Raw genomic sequence first — 19,132 nt, 5'->3', positions numbered from 1 at the left:
AGCACATTTTAGTACATTAATAATTTACACTCCACAAAAAGTTAAATTTACGCAGTGTGAGTTTTGTGGTGTAGTTACTAAAGGCATACATGATTCTGGGGATAACAAATCTATAGCAAGCCTGTGACTGCCAGGACTCTTGGTTCCATCACAGTTTTTGCATACTGTTTGCACAGTGTCTTTCTCAACACACCTTACTGGACTCATACTGAGTCCAGGCTCATCCATATTAAAAAAAAATCTTTTGAGGCCTACCCAGGCAAAATAAATACCCAGAATGCCTAAATATGCATTCAGCACAGCAAAATATTTAGAAAGGTTGCCAACAAAAGGGAAACACCATAAACACCATACAATTACCTTCCAAACCTCATGAGTCTGAACCAGTAATAACTGATGCAATGTCTCTCCAGCTGCTGCATCTCAAGCTGCTGCAAATCCAGCCTTGCTCCAAGGACACCCACAGCCAGTATCCACTGGAAGCCTGAGGACATCCCACCATCCAGCAGACACATGTTAGTGGGCCAGAAGGAGATGGCTTCTCTGCTGACAACATACAGCATTGAAAAGGAGAATGACAAAGCTCCCAAGCCGTCCTGCAGCTTGCAACAAAAACCATCAAACAGGAAAGGCTTTCCTTAGGCTTCCCCAAACATGCTGACTGCAACATGCTTCAGTCCTCTCAGCCTACTGCCCCACTCACTTCTTCCAGGCCAGGTAGCCATGCAACCACAATTCTGCATACCCAGAAGACCCACATCCCAGAAAGGTTATTCTCTGTTGCAAACCATCAGAAAGCAATGTGCAGCCTCTTCCCAGACTCTTGCCCTGCACCTGAGCCAAAGGATGAAACTTCTGGCTAAGTCTCTTTTGATAGCGCTTTTCCCAGACTTCCACTTCACTCCAGGTTTGGGATGGAGAGCAAATGAAGTTGAAGGAAAATGTAATAGGCTAACTTGGTGTGTGTTTAGTTTTGGTATGGAATTGGGAAGGCAAAATGAACTGGGTTCCATGGACTTGACAGTGCCCAAACTTAATGTTTCAGAAGAAAAATCCTAGGTTTAAGAAGACCAGTAACACAAATGTTTTTCTTTCCACTTTGCCTTACAACCTTAAGCAATCTTCAGGTCAGTTCTTTTCCTGCAGAATATATGTGCATCCATTAAACAAGATTGATTTCAAGACATTTGATTTATCAGATACAAAATAATGTCTCTACACCCTATCTTCCAAGGCCAGAGAGTAAAGAGATCAGCAAAAGGCTGCAGGTTTTTAATAATTGATTAATTAACCCTGCATTTAGAAAGCTAACTAAAAACAAAGTCTGCACATGAGGCTTCAATACTTGTGGTTTAAAAACACTTAAGGGGAATGTCAGGCAGCAGGACACAGCAGCGTATGTTCATACCACCCCACCCTACCTAGCCTTCCATGCCTTGTGCTCTGCAGGAAGTGCACCTGAGAAGGGTAGTTCACAACCTCTCTCTTTGCATTAATTACAGAGCCTTTAATCCTGGCCTGGTTTGTGAACAGTCCCCACAGAGCTGTGCAGCACAGCACTGTAGTGTCAGTCATATGAGACCTCCCCACTGTCACCTCATGCATACACAGCAGCGACACACTTTTCTACAGAAGCACAAAGCCACCCTCATTGTATTTCATGTCAGGCTGACGCCATGCAGACAAAACAGAGCATCACGTGCTCTGCAAATGTGCACTACCAGCATCGAGATCTTTGCTTTTCTTTAATGTGTGCCACAAGCAAGCATTCGGCTTTGTTTCTCCGTAAATGCTGCATGAGGGAGGAAAGCTGGGATTTGACCTCTGAAAAACACAATGCACAGTTGTGCGCCCACAGCATAGGATCAAGGTTTGTCTTGCACTGAAATGAACACAGTTAAAGTCCTCCTCATGTTTTTTAATTACTACTTCAGTCTTCAGCTTGCTGTTCATTTTCTAGGGCAAATACTCCATTGTGCCTTTAACGTATTCCAAGCACACCAATCTCATATGATCTGCTGTGTTTACACCCCCACTCCACTAGGCCCTTCCAAAGTGTTGGTTAGCGTCAATGTTAAGGAGATTTTTGAAAAGCTAAGAAATATGCAAATTTGAATCAATATGGGAAAAGCAGGTCAAGTGATCAGAGTTCAGAGGAGGAAAGAAATTTTAAACCTCAATTCTGTGCATACTTGGGATCAAAGCTATGTGGCAAGAGGGCCCCATCACTGGAGTGCTGCCGGAGGGCATGGAGGAGGCAGAGCACTGTAGGCAATGAGCAACCCAGCTGCACAGCACTCTGCCACAAGACAGGGCACTGTTAAGGGCTCATGGATAATGGCCAGGGGGTTGCCAAACACAAGGGGTAGCATGGGGGCATCTGCTGCAGACCACCTCAACGAGAGGTGGAGCAACTCTTAGGAAATTGAAGGAAGCTTCACTATGGCAGGGCCAAGTGTCCCAAGTGACATTCCCCACTAGCTGTAGCTTCTGGTAAGGCCCTGTGCTGGGGTACAAAAAATCCACTGGGAGTGGAGCAAAAAAGGGCAGTAGCTGCATGGGGATGCACCACAGGCAAGACACACAAGACAGGGGTGTGGTGGAGTATGAAATATAAATCCCAATATTTCCAGGTGGACGTGCCTGGGTTTGTCTGACCCTTGCTGCTGGGCCAAAGGCGGCAGCTGTGCTGTTTCACCTCAGAGACACCTTTGGCTGGCTGGATGCTGCAGCTGGGCACTCGGAACAAATCCAGGCAAAGTAGTAACTCAGTTTACCTCTGGTGGAAAAGGTTCAGGCAACGGTGAAGAGAAACAGGAGAGGATTCTATCATAGAGTTTTAATCCAGAGTTTTATTTCAGCATGACAGACCTCTGAATCTTGTAACAGCTCCCAACAGAATCCTGACCGCATGGTCCCGTCTCCTTTTAAGCCCAGGGACAGGGGGAGGAGAAAGCAGAAGGTGGCACACCTGAGGGGTTGGGATAGGTGAAACGGGAAATGGCATCACACTGCAACAGTGGAGGGCAGGGTCAGTGACAGCCCAGCAATCGCCCAGCAGGTCTGTGGGAATGAAACAGACGAAGATTGAGACAGAAGGACTGGGAACAGGTACAGGCATGGCACAGCACAGCCCAGACAGGGACTTGGGACCTCAAAAGGTATGACAGAGGAGGGCCCAGATGAGGCTTCTCCCAGCTCCTTCTCACACTCACCTTAGCTGTTTCCCTGCAGCCTGACTCCAGATACCACTGCACTTCCCCAGACTTTCCCAGTCTCACCAGGGAGATGCTGCAGATTTCTGACACCTCCAACTTGAATGCAGGCATCTTCTGAAGGGGTCTTGAAGTTTTGTACTTTAAATGCAAAGGTCACTGTGGGCTCAGAGGCCACAAATATTTATGACTCCAGAGGTAGCTGACAGGTGTGGGTTCAGTGGAATAAATGCAAACCCATAAGGAACTGTCCTTGTCATGTCAATATGCCACACCAGAGGAAATCAGGACATCTTGTTACCACCATGTAAGAGGCTGGGAAGCATGCACTTCATACAGAATCAGATGTTCACACAGAATCAGCTCTCATTTTTGGAAGTACAGAGTTTTTCTCAACTATTCTGCTATTGTCTTTCTAGGGCAAAAAGAAACAAAAAAAAGAAAGGAACTGTACCATCTGTGTCTGTGAAACAAACTGCATCCCTCTGTTGGCTAGAATTACAAACCTGTACATGGCAGGAAAGCTAGCAAATCTGCTAAATAAAAAAATCTGCTTTTTCCTCCTCAATGCAGTAGTGGGAGAGAAGAGCTCAACCTAGAATTCATGGTGGTCAGTCTTTCTTACACTTGATAATTTTGCACAAATTCTTGCCATAAATCTCCTAGAGTGATGTTCACAAACCCTCCATCCAGCACAAGAAAAAATATTCTAGAAGGTAATTAAAAAATGAAGAGGCCAAATGGAGATTGCTCTGAACTAGTCTGTGGGACCCAAGAGTTTACCCTGTAAAAAGAATGCACTGTGAGAGGACTAACAATTAAACCACAGTACACCTCTAGGCAACTGCTCTGGAGACTCATCTTTCTACTGTGTACAGCAGTGGATGAACATGCTACCTCTTCTGAAACAGACTGCTGACCACTTGAACTATCAGAATGTGGGTCGCAATCCTTCTTTCCCTCACACTCCACCAAATTAAAATGAAGGATAACAAAACACTAAAAATTGAGATAAATATATCTTTGGGTAATATCTATATTATCTAGACTGCTCAAGATGGTCAGAATCTGACAGATTCCACCACGAAAACACAGAAAGAAATCCAGTTGTGTAGTTCCTGAGGTCTTTAAACAACGTGGCTTGAGAGTTTTGGCCAAGGAGACAGCAGAACATCACAAAACAAAACAAAACAAAACAAAGCAAAACAAAACAAAGCAACCAAAAACACAGTAACAACAAAAAGCAGTCTTTCATGTTTCTTTATCATCCTGGGAGGTGAAACAGACATTCATGGCAACAGATAGGCAATCAGCAGCTCCCTTTGCAAATGTTTTGGTGTTTATGTCCAGTTTTCAGCCCTGATCTAGGGAACCCTGTAAGTCACTTTAGTTAATGTCACTTTCCTGAAGAACTTCATTCGTGGAGCCTAGTCATCATTTGCACTGCAGACCACTGGGGAAAGTGTTTAAGATGTCCAACAGATGCTGTGTGTCACACTAGGAAAACACTAGTGGTGAAAAATTTCAGTGGGAATATTTTGCTTCATCAAAACTAAATACATTCTCATAGAAACAATACCTGATACTAATGACCAATACTCTATTGTTCATGGCCACGAAACTCATGTTTCCTTTAACAGATTTAAAAGTAATTAAAAATTCACCAGCTATTTGTTGAGGAAATTTCTAGTGAGGAAACTTTTCCAAGGTAAGTAAATTTCACAGCTCAATTTCTTGGTGTAAATGCTATTCACACCCTTCTCCATTGCCACTATTTGGCTACCCCTTCATAAAACAGAAGTGTGTTTGACAGAAATTTTAAAATAGCCTGGTGCAATGAACAATTCCATGGAAACTTCACACAGGTGAAAATCTGCCTTTCCAGCAATGTAAAGAATCCTGGATTAGTGATTCCATTTGCCTGCATCATCATATGTGAGCATGTGTACGAATCAGTGTCATTCATCTGAATGGCTTCACACAGTTACTGCCATTTTTCAGATCCTCTGAAAATTGACTGAAGAAACAGACTGAAGTTGAAAGAACTTGGAAAGAAAATCGCAACAGTCTAAATACTAGGCAAAGGTGTGTCTTTTGGCAAGTGATGATTAAGATCACCAAATTTTATTCTTCATCAGATTAAGAAATTTGAGATTTTGTGTATTAAAACAGGAAGGCTGCCTTTTTCTCCTTGGACCTACTGAAGACTTCAGCACCAATGGACTCTGTATTATCCCTGCCCTTTTAATTGTATAATTTCCTGTTTATATACGATACAAATACTACCATCAGAATACAAATACATCATCAGAAAGGCAAGAAGATAAATCAGATCTAAGCCAACCCTATTTCTGGGGAGTAGAGATACTCATGTGCTCTGCTTATTTTTAGCAAAAGATGGTGGGTAAATCTGAGCCAGCACGTTTTCATTCAATCTGTCCCCGGACACTAACAGATGGTGCTTCCTCGTGCCAACCACTAATGTACGTTATATTGGCACTCAGTGTCAGGACACAAAGCCTGCCAAGTCGCTGCTTAAATCTGCTGATGCCAGGAAATTTGATAATAAACAGCTAGCCAGGGACACAGTCCCAAGTTTTTAGTCCACCTCCAAAGCAGCACAGAAGCTGTATCTCTGCAATGGTGTCAGCTGCTCTGCACCTTGTGACTATCAACACAGCAAAAGAGGGTCCTGGACTGGGGAAAAAGGGGTCTTGAGACTAAGCAGGTATGTATCTAAAGATGAAGGGAGAGCCATCTGCTTCAGGGTAATTAGCTGTGTGCTTAAATCTGGGCTTTGAGAATCCTGACAACCAGGACCTTAATGCCCGAACAGTTGAACAAATGACAATTAATATAAATCATTCTAAATATAAATATATGCATATATATGTGCATATATTACCTGGCAGAATTATTTGACTGTTTAGCATTTCTCAGTGCCCCTTGAGCACTGAACATACTAAATTCAGTCTCACAGATCTACTTCCCATGGCTACTAATCCTAAATGATAAGGTCACCTGCAAAAGAAAATTCCACAGAACTCCTCTGAGGCGCTCACTCATTTTACAGGTCCATTGTGTTTATTCTTTGAATACAAGCATCCAAAATTCTTCAGCTGTAAAATTCTTGTTCCTTTCCACCAGGTGCCTCAGTGCCCAGGCTTCTTTCTTGGATTGCTCGAAGCTTGGTATCCACATCTTTTGGAGAGAAATCCAGCCAGGGTTTGACGATGAGAACCAGAATGCCTCTGGTTTGGGGCAGCTCAGATGATTTACCTGAGCCTCCCATCTCTGGGGCAGCCATCCCTGGCAATGAAGACAAATAAAAGGGGTTATTCAAGGACCCAGGCAAACAGAGAAGAAAAGTGCTATGCCATTAGTAAACTGTCAAATCACGTCAGTTACACTCTTCTTCCTGCTGCAGGCTCTACCCATGTCCCTGTGGAAGGCTATCCCTAAGTGACTGGGACAAGATCAGTCATGCTGACGAGTCATGCATCTGAGTCTCAGATAAGGTTTGGCTGCAAATGAGCAGCACCAGCCCACACAAAATTAAATTACAAGACAAGGAGTTACATTTTCATCATTATAGTCTGGTTTCATCTTAAATATGCACACACTTACTGAGATTCTTTTTCTAAGGGAAAAAAAAAATCCACGAATCTGGCCAGTAGAGTAAACTGGTCTTCATCATTTTACTGACCAGAGAGCCTCAAAAGCACAGGGAAGGAATATCTGTATCTATCTATTCTCTACCTTTCCATGGCTGCATTCCTAACTCAAAGAGAGAACAAATGTCCAGATTTGCACCGGACTTAAACAGAAAAGTCTGGTTAAGTGTAATGCTTGCCAGTTTGTAATTCTCACATTTCAGCTCACCTTAATAACTTCAAAAGTTTTCTCCATCTCCCCTCTACTGGCTGACCATTTAATGTATTGCTCAGATGGTTATCAGCTAAAGTACAGCTTCTCACAAACACACAACCTGGCTTAAAAACTGTTTCAGTGTTTGGTCACCAAATGTGCTCACAGACAATGGCATGTGAATGCACCCACAAATATATAGAAATTGACAGTGATAGAGTGCTTAAGACAGATCAGAAGACACGGATCTCTAGTTCAGTTCCCTCTTCTAAACAGGTGTAATCATATAAAATTGCCTAGGGCAAAATTGAGTTTAGTCTTAAAACACCTCCAAGGATAGAGATCCCACAACCTTTCTGGACAACCTCTTTCCAAATGTTCCAGATCATCTGAAGAAGGTCAACATGTTAGGCTGCTTTCTGCAACGTGAAAAAAAATCCTCTCCCTGAACAGCTAAGCCTGTAGCTGAAAATGATCACCAGTTCAGTGGTCAATGTCATGCGCTCACACACTGCACTGCAGCACTGTGAGGAACACACATTCTCAACACCTGTTTACATGAGGATGTACAACCCAATGGCACTTGAATACCGTGGCTGTCAGCTAGCTGGAAATCTGGTAACTTCCTGGGACAAACCTGACCCTGATGCCATTTTAAAGCCTCTCTGGGACACAAACACAAATTCACACATACCTTTTCTTTCCGTCTGATGTTTTCCCACACTCTGTTACAAACCATGCACTCAAAGGTGTCAATGTAATTGTCCTGGGTGATATCCTGCACTCCCCACTTGCGTTCCTTCATTGTTCTAAGCAGTCTTGGGTTGGAAATGTCCCCTTTCAATTTCCATTGTAGGTAGGACTCATATTCTTCATCATTTGTATCCAGTGTTTTGATATAGTGGGCCAGATCTCGAGGGTGTGAAAAACTGGATACCAGGATTGCACTCTTGTTACTAGGAAGCCAGTCTACAATGCTGGGAGACCCAAAGTACACTGGCACTACTCCCAACTTCAGTGGCCGCCAGAGTTTTTCAGTGATGTAATCTTCACAGATAGCATTTTCAAAAGCAAGAATGAACTTGTACTGTGCCAGTATTTTTAAAAAGTTTCCATCATCCATGGCAGCTGGATTTCTGAGATGCTGAGGAAGGTCTCTATTATGCAAACATTCTCCATAAGAGTCTACTTCAATGTGGCACATCAGCTCACGCACATAGCTGTCCCGGTCAGATGGGGGGTTGCAGTCAGACTGCACGTACACAAGCGGTGCAAGCCTTTTCCTCAGACTGTTTTTCATCTGCAGGGGGATCATGAACCTCAATGACTTCAAGACTTCTACACCCTCAAGATACTGAGTGGTCAGCGGCAGGTGAGAGTTGCGGCTAAATGTTGCAGTGTGGTTGAATAAGGTGATGGTTGCTTCATGGAAGAGTTTGTAGTTGTTTTTCGGTGACTCTTCATGGAAAAGGGCCCAGTCATGATAGTCTTTACGAGGGAGAGGTAAACTGTCTATACTGAAGTCAGTACCTAGACAAAAGCAAACAGTGTTCATCCTGCTCTTATCTATCATGTGACACTAACTACAATGACAGAAGTCTAGTTTTAATTTAGTATCAGTGCTACAACCATCACATTTCTGACACTATAAGGCAGTTATTTCAAACAATGCAATTAATGCAAAGGCACAAGAGCATAATGACAGATAAAAATGAATTGCATAGCAGAAGAACCTAGAGAAGTGGAATCAGTAGTTAATATTAAAGTGGTCTCCTTTCATGTCATATTAGTTTAAAGGCCTCTCATTTCAAAGGATCACTAGGAATTCCATATTTTAATGCACTGAAATGAGACTAGTAAGATGTTTCATAATCCCCTGGTTCTCTAAACAGGGGAACAGATGGTATTTCCTCTGTGATGTGAAGAAAATGGTTACCACAGAACTCAATTTGGTTCTAGTAATAAAACAACTAAATGGATGCTAAAATCCTGGACAGGATTAAGGAGAAAAAAATAATTACTTCAAGTTTTTAAAAGACATCGTACTGTAGAGACTTAGGAACTCTTAACTTTTCAAAGAGGAAATTAAGAGGTGATGTATCACAACTGCCTACCAGATACATAAAGAAGTAGCTTCTGGCAGAAGATAGATCCTCAAAGTAATGCCAATAGTAGAAGAAGAATAATGTCTAAACTCAAAAAACAGTCAACTGCAGAAATTGGGAAAAGTGTGGTCGAAACCTTAGGACAAACCTAGATGACTTTCTCAGAAGCTGGTCTGTACAAAACTGAGTTAAAAGTACCAGTTCATTAATGCGCTGCTTGCTCTCCCTTCATTATTACTGCACTACACTCTCACAACCAGCCTTACTGCAGATTATATGCAAACTTGCCCCATTTCTGTCAAGATACTTCCTCACTGTCCTAGAACTGTATCTGTTTTCTACTTAAGAAAAGGCACTGAACATACAAAACTTTTAGCTAATACTGTCAAGCAAGACAGGTTCAAAAACTGAAACTAACACTGAAGAGCTGGTTCAGAAAATATCACAAATTCTTATCTTCAGATAAACTACCATCTGTGGCAGCCTAACCTTTGTGTAGCAAACTCCATGGATGGCTGCATCTAGGACAATTGGGAATATAAGGTCTTAAACAAGCTGTGTTCAAACCAACTAAGGGGAATGGCCAGTAAGGAGCAGATTCTCTGGAGGCAGAGTAATGCTTTCTCCATGCCAGCTTCCCTCTTTCACCATAAGACAGAGATGCACAGTCACAAGAAGCAGGGTCAAACAGTGGCCATATCTCTACAGGGGGCTATGACCACAAACAACCACAGAGCACCTCAACTCTGACCAGGAACTCTCCATAAGAAGACTGCACATGCCTTGTACTGTTGCCACATGCCTTGTACTGTTGCAGACACAAAAAATTCCCATCCCCGGGAAGGGATATAGGTGTTCCCATGCCAATTTAAAAGTATATAACCCAGAACACTCTTTGTTTTGCAGGCCCCTACCCTCAATGAATGAGGACTGCAACCATCACTCCTACCTCGGACATCAAAATTGCAATGATCAAGAATCATCACTGGATCCATCAGAGGTGGTCTTTTTCCTCTTCACTATCTACTTCCTTCCTTTTATCCCTTCCTCCTCTTTTTCTCTTTCTTTTCCTTACATATTTTCTTCACGAGATTTTTATACTTTCCTAGGAAAGAATCAGAAGAGCCATATACCTCCTTTCCACTGCAATTAATTTGTTTTGAAATTAACCTGGCTGATCTATACACACCAGTCATCCAGAGTGGTTTCATTCTAATTCATCCAAGGAATCTATTAAAAGGTACCTCAGTTACCATCCTTCAGAGGTGGGTCCTAACACTTGTAACTTTTCACTCTCCATTCTACAGTGGTTTGAGGTCTACCCCTGACCTCAAACCACTGATGGCAAAAAGAAGGGGGTGCTAGCAAAAGTCTTACACAGAATACTGATCTAAAAATGAAGATATAAACAAGATTTTAAAAAATGCCCAGTGGTCCTTGCCGCTATATGAGCCTGTCAAAATGACTCCAAGGACGACCTTATAAAACTAATATGAGACTTCATTACTGCAGCAGAGACAGAAGTTAGCTGTCAGTAATATAAAAATCTCCTATAGAGCAAGATCCTTCAGGAACATCAGGTGGGGATGTTTAAGGCCACTAAACATTGACCTTCTGTCTTCTGCTCAGGTCCTAAGTCCTCAGCACTAAAAGAACAAAAGGGTATGCCACTCAAGGAAAAATGCTATTTGTTTCTTCTGTTTTTGATGTGTTATCTTGTTTTTGATGTGTTATTTTATGACAGAAGAAGGTGACGAAAACTGAAAGCTAATCAAATTCTCATGGAGAAATTCATAAAGTCTGTCTGGCTTTGAAAACACTTTGTTTTAGGCGATGCCACGAGAAGAAACAGTGCATACCTACAATAATCAAAGGCTGTGGATTGAAATCACAGCACTGCAGCTCGGTCTCTTACAAGGGTGCTCCCTCTTTCAGGTAGTATTGCAGGGAAAAGGGGATGGAAACACAGACAAGAATGAGAGAAAGACAAAAAAGCAACACATAAAACTTACCAAACTAGGAGACAGTTAAGTCAGGCAAAGAGAAATGTAAAGAAAAATGCACCATAAAATCACAGAATCTCAGAATCATTTATGTTGGAAAAGACCTCCAAGATTATCAATTCCAACCTTTGACAAATCACCACACTGTCAACTAGACCATGGCACTTAATTCCATGACGAGTTGTTTCTTGAACAACCCTAGGGATAGTGACTTCGCTATCACCCTGGGCAATCCATTTCAATGTTTAACAACCTTTTCCATGAAAAAATTTCTCCTGATGGCTAACCTGAACATCTTCTTGGTTCAGCTTGAGGCTGTGTCCTCTCATCCTGTCACTGGTGGCCTGGAAGAAGAGGCCAACCCTCACCTGGCTACAGCCTCTTGTCAGGGAGTCATCAAGAGTGATAAGGTCACCTCTGTGCCTCCTTTTCTCCAGGCTGAACAACCCCAGCTCCCTCAGCCATCCTCACTGAACTTCTTCTCCAGACCCTTCCCCAGCTTCGATGCCCTTCTGTGGGCATGCTCCAGCACCTCAATGTCTTTTTTGAAATAAGGGGCCCAAAACTGGACACAGTACAGATCAGAGTGCATCAGAATGACTGAATTTAATACAACACTTAATCGACCTCAGTCCAGCAAGAAGACAAAAAGGATTAAAGGGAAGATAACATCAGCATGCCCCCTACCTCTTGAGATGAAGGAAATAAGGAAGCACATGATGAAATAGAAAAAAAGTACCACAAGACTAGAATTATGAGCAATTTCACTTCCTCACTATTAATTTGCAAATCTTAGATATGCAGAAGAGAAATATATATGCTGCTAGGAGAAGTTATGCATTTTAGAAGACATCTTGCATTCAGAAGTCATACTCCAAGGACTCAGTGCTCCAGTACAGAACAGCTGGACATCCTTTCTCTCTTAGGAACAACATCCCTGAGGCCCTGACAGATCCAGCTCATGCTGACTCAGTCACATTGACAGCTCATGCTAAATACTACATTCTATGAATTATGTGACACTGAAAAGGTGGAGCTGGGAATCTCTCCCAAAAGCTGAAAAAAGTCTAGCAAGGAGATGCCACATTTCATTTCAAAGAAAAGACAGTGACACTTGACAAAGTTATCACCTACACTGAGGGGCTCCCCAGGCCAGGACAGTGAGTCAGGACAAGCTGCAGAAAAGTTGGTGTTCCTAACAAAGCAGTTGTGCTGGGAAACATCAATATCCTTTGCACAGTGCTTTTCTTAATCTTTGGATCATTCTTCTCTTGACTAGCTTACTGATCAAGTACTAGGGAAATTATTGCATTTTTTTGGAAGGTCAAACTATGTTCTGATCCAGCCTTAGCATGGAAATTCAGATATCAAATTTTCACTCAGCAGGCTCTTTAGAGGGAAAATCTGTAAAAGTAAAATATGCCTTTTTGCAGACTCACAGCTCACTGCATCATGGCAGGGGGGAGAGAGGGAGAGAAAGAGAGAATGAAAGAAAAACTCTGTTTTGGCATTGTGAGATCATTTAATGTGGTTTAAAAATAAGTAACAATTTTGCATATTTTGACACTTTTCTTTACAAAATTCATAGGCATCATCACTATAAAAAGAAAAAAAAAGCTACAGGGAGAGTCTTATGCCCAGTATAAATTGTCTTTTAAAAATGTGAGAGTAAACTATGTCCAGAAGCCTGCTAAAAATGAAGAGCAACAATCCTTCTAATACTGAAAAAGACAAATGAAACTACTACTAGAGACCAAAATCACCAGACTTTACAGCTTTCCTGTCATACAATCCAGCTTTCTTTGTCTTTAATTGGGTCAGCTTTTAATTCCTTTGCTGTTATTCCTTTGCTTTCATGATTAACCACCATATCATCTGATAAAGCTGACCTACTTGGAGATCTAAAAAGATCAGTGATGAGAAGTTTTTCTTTCACTGATAACAACAAAGCTTAGGGCACTTCTTCCCTTTATTTCCAGTTTACCTGTATTCAGATTGAGCAAATGAGATTCAGTATCCTGATTTATTTTACTTCCAGACAAAATATCTGAACATACCAGTCAGAGAAAAGCATTTGAATTTATTTTTCCACCTAAAACTTGGGCTTTCTTTCAAAAAACAACTGTATGGGGGGAAAGAACAAAGTTGATGAAGTAAGATCTACTTTTAAATGATGCATCTTTCATGCTCTGTAGACTCACTTTACAGTGTATGTAATGGGAAGTCCCTGGCAGAGCCAAAGCAGCTCAGAAGGTTGCACTAACTGTTGCTCCCTGTATGGAATCAATAGGTTTCTTTTGCTACATTCCATTTAGAGTCTGCTAGTAATTTCTTGGCACATGAGGCAGGGGAGTTGCATTGTTACCAGAGAATGCATTATTTTTAGACAAAAGACTTGCACAAGTGCAACAAAGGCCTTGTAGAGCGTCTGCTAGGGGTGACAAGCCAGAAGACTGGAAAAAGTTGGCTTGATCTCAGACTCTCAGACTCAGACTCAGATCTCAGTCTTTAAATGCTTTGGCAATGACATGAAATTGTCTTTTCTTCCATGAACGGGGGTACATGTGATTGGAAAGCAGAATGAGACAAGGCATCAGTCATACTGCTGATGTACATGGTCACTCTTCAGAGTAGTTTTACAGAGCACTTGTAATGGTATTCAGCACCAAACAAAGTTTAACCCAATGAGCTGCATAAATTTCCTGTTCTAAGTCATTGCCACGTAGAATATTTAAACCCTATGGGGAAAGAACTAAGCAGGAGTAAAAGTTACTTCTTTAAAAACAAATAGATTCTTACCATAGAACAGAAATGCTCTTGTCATCTGATTGTGCTGGTAGGTCTTGTTTATAGTAAAGAAGCAAACATCCTCTCCACACTGACTGAATCTCCCTGTCTCTCCAGTCAGGGGAGACCACCAGAGCAGGACAGGATAGTGATTTACATCAGACTCTGTCTTGAAGATGCTGTGGAGTTCCTGCTTCTTAAACTGAAAAGCATGTCTCTCCCCAGGCTTTAATGGGCTGCTGTGTAAACTGGAGATTACTGACACCTTATTCTCTGAATTGCCCAGTTCGGTGATAACCTTCAGGGAAATAAACATACATATCACAACACATCACTATCATTAGCCAGGACATCTACTTGCAATCCAGAATTAAGGTATCAAGCACTAAGTCAGTATGTTAAGTTTCTGTCAGTCAAACGGGATGCATTTCACCGACTGCAAACATGAGGTCATACATCAGAACAGCAAAAGCTTTAATTTTAAATTGTAAGGAGAAGGCAGAAAATACATTTCTGTACTGAGACATGGCCACATAATGTGGGGCTTAACAACACAACTTCTGCTTTCTCCCTGGAAAATGCATAGGATAGAAAACAGCCCTTCAGTAGCTAGGTTTCTTCTGAAAATTAGCTGCTAAAAAACCCATTACAGCCTTGTCCCCCAGCCTAAGGAGTTCAAACACGTGAACAGAGGAGGCAATGCAGGATAAAGGCAAGACAACATGGCATGGTATGTTGCAAAATTGCTGAGAAACTCCTCCAGGAGCTAAGGATATATGCAAGAAAATTATTCTCTGGGTTATGTCATTTCCAGAGTCAGCTATCGCCACAAGGCCAACGCTGCTAACAGAGTAACTCCTGGTGAAGCACTGACTGGTATGGAAAATGTCTGTCGCCTCTCTCATGTGACAGAATTGTGCCCTGCTTTGACAGCAATCTCATATATACCCCACCCCCTTGCCCCTGTACCTGGAGTGTCAGCACAAGGAAAAAGGCAGCTGCAAAGCAGAAGCAAGATGCCCAAAGTATCCTCCTCCTCATCCTAATCATGCTGCACTACCAGGCCTGCCAGAGCAGTTACATCTAGGCATTAGGAAGGTCAGCTCATCCAAAGTCTTCACTCTTTGCTGCTGGGCTTTCCCACTTTATCCTTACTGCTCTTCATGGTGACTGCTGCTGAAAAAGAGTAGAGCATCAACACAGACAGCGCCTTCAAAGCTCAGTGGTTAGTTCCATGTCTACCCATAGCCTTCTGTAGGTGCCAGAGCCACATTTTCAGCCAGGTATCCAGAAAGCAGCCTGCACAAGACAGCACTCTTGCTTACAAAGCCCCAGGCACATACTCTCCCTGTAGACATCCTGGACATCCTCTCATCCTTGTAGTGAGTGTAAGGAATGCTAATGGCACTGGCTCAGTACAGTGTGAGGGCCACTGCTTTCATGAGTTTCAGATGTCAAGCTGTGCTGCTTTTCAGCAGACTCACAAACAGGGAATAAACGAAGGACTTTCCTTCTCTGGGCAATCTCTGAAAATGCTCCTGGAAAGGCACACAACTACCTGGCCTTGGACTTACTACATTTCAGTCTTCTGTGACTTCTCTTCACAAACATAAAGAAAGCTCATGGAATATGCTCTGTGTCCAATGCATAAAGAAAGTAGCCACACAATACACACACAAACCCAGTTAAATTTTAAAAGTTCCCCTTTCTGAGTAATCTGCACCTGTGTTGGTCTGCCTCTTTTCAAATAACTTTCCCTTCCCCAGTGCTTTTTTTGGCTTTCAGAGAACCCTACTGTTTTCTTGCATGATGGATGTTTTTGCACAAAAATCCCAACTCCTGGCAACAGGAGAAGTTGTAAAATTCCAGCCACATCTTGAAAAATAAAAATAAAGGATGGTAGAAAGATAGGACCGTAGCACTTCACACAGAGATGTGAAGTTTGAAAATGGGGGTGTTCTGAAAATTCAGAGATATGACAATGAAATTTATGCTCGTTTTCCTGCCAGCTTTCCCCCATCGTAATCCCAATCACAAAGTTCTAAAGCCCTGACAAAGAGGGATGGGTCCCAAACCTACTTCCTGCTGTTGTATTATCAGGGTGGTGCTGACAGCTAGAGGATAAAAATTATTCTTTTTCTGCTCCCACTGACACATGAGTTCATCCCTTTCCTTCAAACATCAAAAAGGCCTCTTTAGCAAAAGCTGACATGAAACCCTGCTGGGCAATTCTGCTCTGCACAGGCCAGCTGCTTTTGAAGGTCTGTGTGGGTGTGAAAGTGCATGGCTGCCAGTTAAGTGCTTCTAAGATCAGGCAGGATTCTCCATAAAGCCTCTGCACCTTCTGTGCCTCCTGCAGTATAGCCAAAAAGTAGCACCAGGAGGGGAAGGGGATGAATTCTGCCCACTGCTGTGTTGGCACACCTGGAGCTGGACAGTATTTTTAACACCACATATCTTACCAGGCCAGTGTATGGCAAAAAGCAAGATTCTGATGATCCACTGAACACCGCCCTAACCCCTGCCCTGGTAAAAGAGTAGCAGTAATTGTCACATTTTCAGGTTCTAGAGGGGAACTGATCACAGCATGGGTGTACTCCACCTATTAACCCAGGGTACCACTGAGCCACTTCATTTTTGCATCTGCGGTCCCCAACATGCAGTACTTCTGCCCAGCACTGCGGTGCGTGCTTGGACTGGGCCAGGCAAGGAAAGCTCTGTCCCGTCCAGCGCCACTGGCAAGGACGACCTTGCAAAGCTTTCCCACCTCTGTCAGGCTCAGCGGCGGCCCTGAGGACTTGAGGAAAGAAGGATAAATAACCACCCCAGGCTGCTCTGCGGGAGCAGCAGCTCCCAGCAAATCCTTCCAAACTTCCTGCCAGCTCTGGCCCCCGCCTCTCCTTCCAGCTCTGTGTCGCCGCAATTCTATGGGCTCAGCATCCCAGCCGGGGTTTTTCCCGCTCCCCTAAACGCTGCCCCTTCCGTTCCCGAGGCTCTGCGCATCCCGCAGCCCCGGCCCTGCTCCCACCGTGGGTCGGACATCCTCCGGCCGGGGGCCCGCCGCCGTACTCACCCCGAGAAACTCGCTCCCGCCTCACCACCACCGTCTCCCTCTGGCCGGGTCTGAGGGGTTTGGGGTTTGGGGTGTTTTGCTGCTTTTTTTTAACTTTCAGCTAGTGCACCCACTTGGAGCGCGGAGGGGCGGCGGGCGCGGGGCGGGGGCGGTGCGGATGCCGCCTCCCTCCGCCCAGCCGCGGGGGCGGGGAAGGGGTCGGCTCTGCCTCGGGCCCCCGGGGCCTGCACAGGGTACGCGGAGGACTAATCGCCATGAGAGCGCCATCACTTCCACCCCACCCGACTGGTCTTCTGCAAACCCTCACTGCAAGATCTCACCCAGTTCCCAAAAATAAATCCGCCCCGACACTGATTCCTATAGCTGTTTGCATAATAGCGCGCTTTGCGGTTTTGTGGGGGTTTTTTTACAACAGTGACGGAGACTTTACATCGACTGCATGAGGCCAGCGGGCAGTCAGAAAGAGAAATGCGTCACGGCACCTGGGAAGCCCCGAGGAGAGAGAGCCGACCCGCACTCGCCGAGGGGAGGGCGCATCCCTCGTCCCTCTGGAGCGGGGCTGCGGCAGGCGCCCCGCAGCTGAGACCCTGCCGTGCTTCCAGCCCTGCCGGGGCATCCCTGCCGCGCCGTGTCTGCCGACCAGTGAACGGTCCTGTCTGACTGCTCGGGGCTTCCTGAAGCTGGGGAACACTTGGTGCACCTCTTACTCTTCACAGATGTTTACTCCAAAAGCCTGGTTCTGCAAGGTCAGCTCAGTACTTACCCACCAGTTACAGACTTAGGAACCATCCATTCTTGTATATGTCATTAACATATTGCAAACATACACATTTGTATTAACATAGAAATACCTGATACGTATACGCTTCTCCATAGGTACTTATATTTTTACAGAAACGCTTGAAAGTGAGGCATCTGCTGTTTCTAACCCAGACATAGCAGGCAGGGTTGGTTGCAAGGGGCTGATTACCTGAGGGAGTGGAGGGAAGCAGAATTCCAGAGGAGGCAGAGGCGACACCTGCGACTCAACTGAAATGCATGACTGATAAAAGCTGTAGAAATTTTATGCACACAGCTCATCTCCTTACTCTGGGTGTGTAATGCTGGCAGCCTTCCTGAGAGGATCAGAAGGGCACCCAGCAGGCAACGCAAATCCAGCCCTCTGCAGCAGTGTCCATGAGACCCTAGCCATGCTGGCTCTGCTCCCTTTCCACTACAGCTATTCTTGCCGGTAGCCCCTCTGGAGCAACACCGATATCTTACTGCACCAGAGAGCTCCGATTTCTCTCTGAGCTACCAGTCTCTTCCTAAGATGAAAACTGACAAGTGACACTACAATGCTGAGACATACAGATTTACTTATACGCCAGTCTTTGTTTAGGGATTAATCCCAGCTCTTGTCCTATTTGTTGCTTCCTCCCAACGGTTTTAGCTGTTGGAGTCATATTTTTAAGTAGAAGCTTTCAGGCTGGGTTTTTAGATTATCTTTGAAGTTGAATATTATCTTGAAGCATTTACAGATATTTGACCTGAACATGAAGGATCTCAACTCACTTTTAGTCATGAGGGATACAGCAAGAATCTCCAAGTATTATTTTGCAAAGCAGATTCATGTGAAAGCAGAAGTCTGTGAGGACTGTGTGGCACAATAAGTGCGTAGTTCAGTAAATTAAATTGAGTAGTTGAAAATGGATCAGAGACCTGGTATGTTTTATGGAAGGACTTCCTGTGATCCCACTGCATTTTGATCTAGTCTGTAATTTTAAACTTAGTTATATTCCTGGCTTTCACATTTCCTCAGCTGGTGGACTCCTAACTGCTCTCACAAAGACAAAACTTAATTGTAAAATGCCTCAGCTTCCATCAACAGGCATGACTTTTCTTAGTTACTGTCCCTCAAACCTTTTGAAGCAGTCTACAGACACAATAACCCACATCTTCAGACTGAAAATACAGAACTGAGTCCTGAGGGATAGCTGTATGATCTGGTATCCGTCCCATGCCATACACAAGCTGTTCTTGGACCAGCTCAATCCAGTGGCTTGCATCAGAGAGACTCACTTTTGTTTCTTATCCTGTTAT

General features: G+C 43.7%; 1 protein-coding gene across 3 annotated transcripts; it reads right to left on the bottom strand.

Annotated features, from left to right (window-relative positions):
• Positions 1–2,832: 2,832 nt before the first annotated feature.
• On the bottom strand, positions 2,833–17,177 carry FUT10 (fucosyltransferase 10). 3 transcript variants are annotated; one of them, XR_010785277.1, is made up of 6 exons: positions 17,051–17,177; positions 14,947–15,150; positions 13,990–14,275; positions 7,777–8,612; positions 3,216–6,524; positions 2,833–3,063 (listed from the first exon to the last, which is right to left on the bottom strand). XR_010785277.1 is itself a non-coding variant. In XM_066568940.1 (5 exons), exons 2-5 carry the CDS (start codon positions 15,025–15,027, stop codon positions 6,300–6,302), a joined length of 1,428 nt encoding a protein of 475 aa, XP_066425037.1. In that variant the 5' UTR covers positions 15,028–15,153; positions 17,051–17,177; the 3' UTR covers positions 2,833–6,299. The 3 variants fall into 3 exon arrangements, 2 of the variants coding, with proteins under 2 accessions (XP_066425037.1, XP_066425036.1); XM_066568940.1 differs by having other exon boundaries at positions 2,833–6,524; positions 14,947–15,153; XM_066568939.1 differs by having other exon boundaries at positions 2,833–6,524.
• Positions 17,178–19,132: the final 1,955 nt, after the last annotated feature.

The sequence above is a fragment of the Molothrus aeneus genome, chromosome Z, assembly GCF_037042795.1.
Source record: "Molothrus aeneus isolate 106 chromosome Z, BPBGC_Maene_1.0, whole genome shotgun sequence".
Classification (NCBI taxonomy): domain Eukaryota; kingdom Metazoa; phylum Chordata; class Aves; order Passeriformes; family Icteridae; genus Molothrus; species Molothrus aeneus.
Note: the sequence above shows the minus strand (reverse complement) of the source record. Positions and strands in the feature narration are given on the sequence as shown.